The 211-nt window shown below is 43.6% G+C and overlaps 1 protein-coding gene across 1 annotated transcript in view; it reads right to left on the bottom strand.

The window, feature by feature from the left end:
* LOC119592176 (beta-sarcoglycan-like) overlaps nt 1-211 on the bottom strand; it is a 4,683-nt gene that overhangs the window by 1,316 nt on the left and 3,156 nt on the right. Inside the window, exon 6 of the mRNA XM_037940999.1 lies at nt 6-161. Within this exon, the coding sequence (XP_037796927.1) occupies nt 6-161 (156 nt within the window). The remainder of the gene's footprint in view (nt 1-5; nt 162-211) is intronic.

Below are 211 nucleotides of genomic sequence, written 5' to 3'. Positions count from 1 at the left end.
CCTACGGTAGAGCCTGAACGAATCTTCAGGTCCGATGAGGTAGGACTTGTGACTCGTGCAGCTGTGCTTCTCACCACATTTAGATTTCTGACGCCTTGTGGAAGTCCGAAGTTGGGGTAATCGGTAGAGAAGACTGTGCTGCCGGAATCTGGGTCAATTACCTAAAATGTGAAAAAAAAAGGAAAAAAATAAGATTGTTTGATAACATGTT

The sequence above is a fragment of the Penaeus monodon genome, chromosome 29, assembly GCF_015228065.2.
Source record: "Penaeus monodon isolate SGIC_2016 chromosome 29, NSTDA_Pmon_1, whole genome shotgun sequence".
NCBI classification, from domain to species: domain Eukaryota; kingdom Metazoa; phylum Arthropoda; class Malacostraca; order Decapoda; family Penaeidae; genus Penaeus; species Penaeus monodon.
Note: the sequence above shows the minus strand (reverse complement) of the source record. Positions and strands in the feature narration are given on the sequence as shown.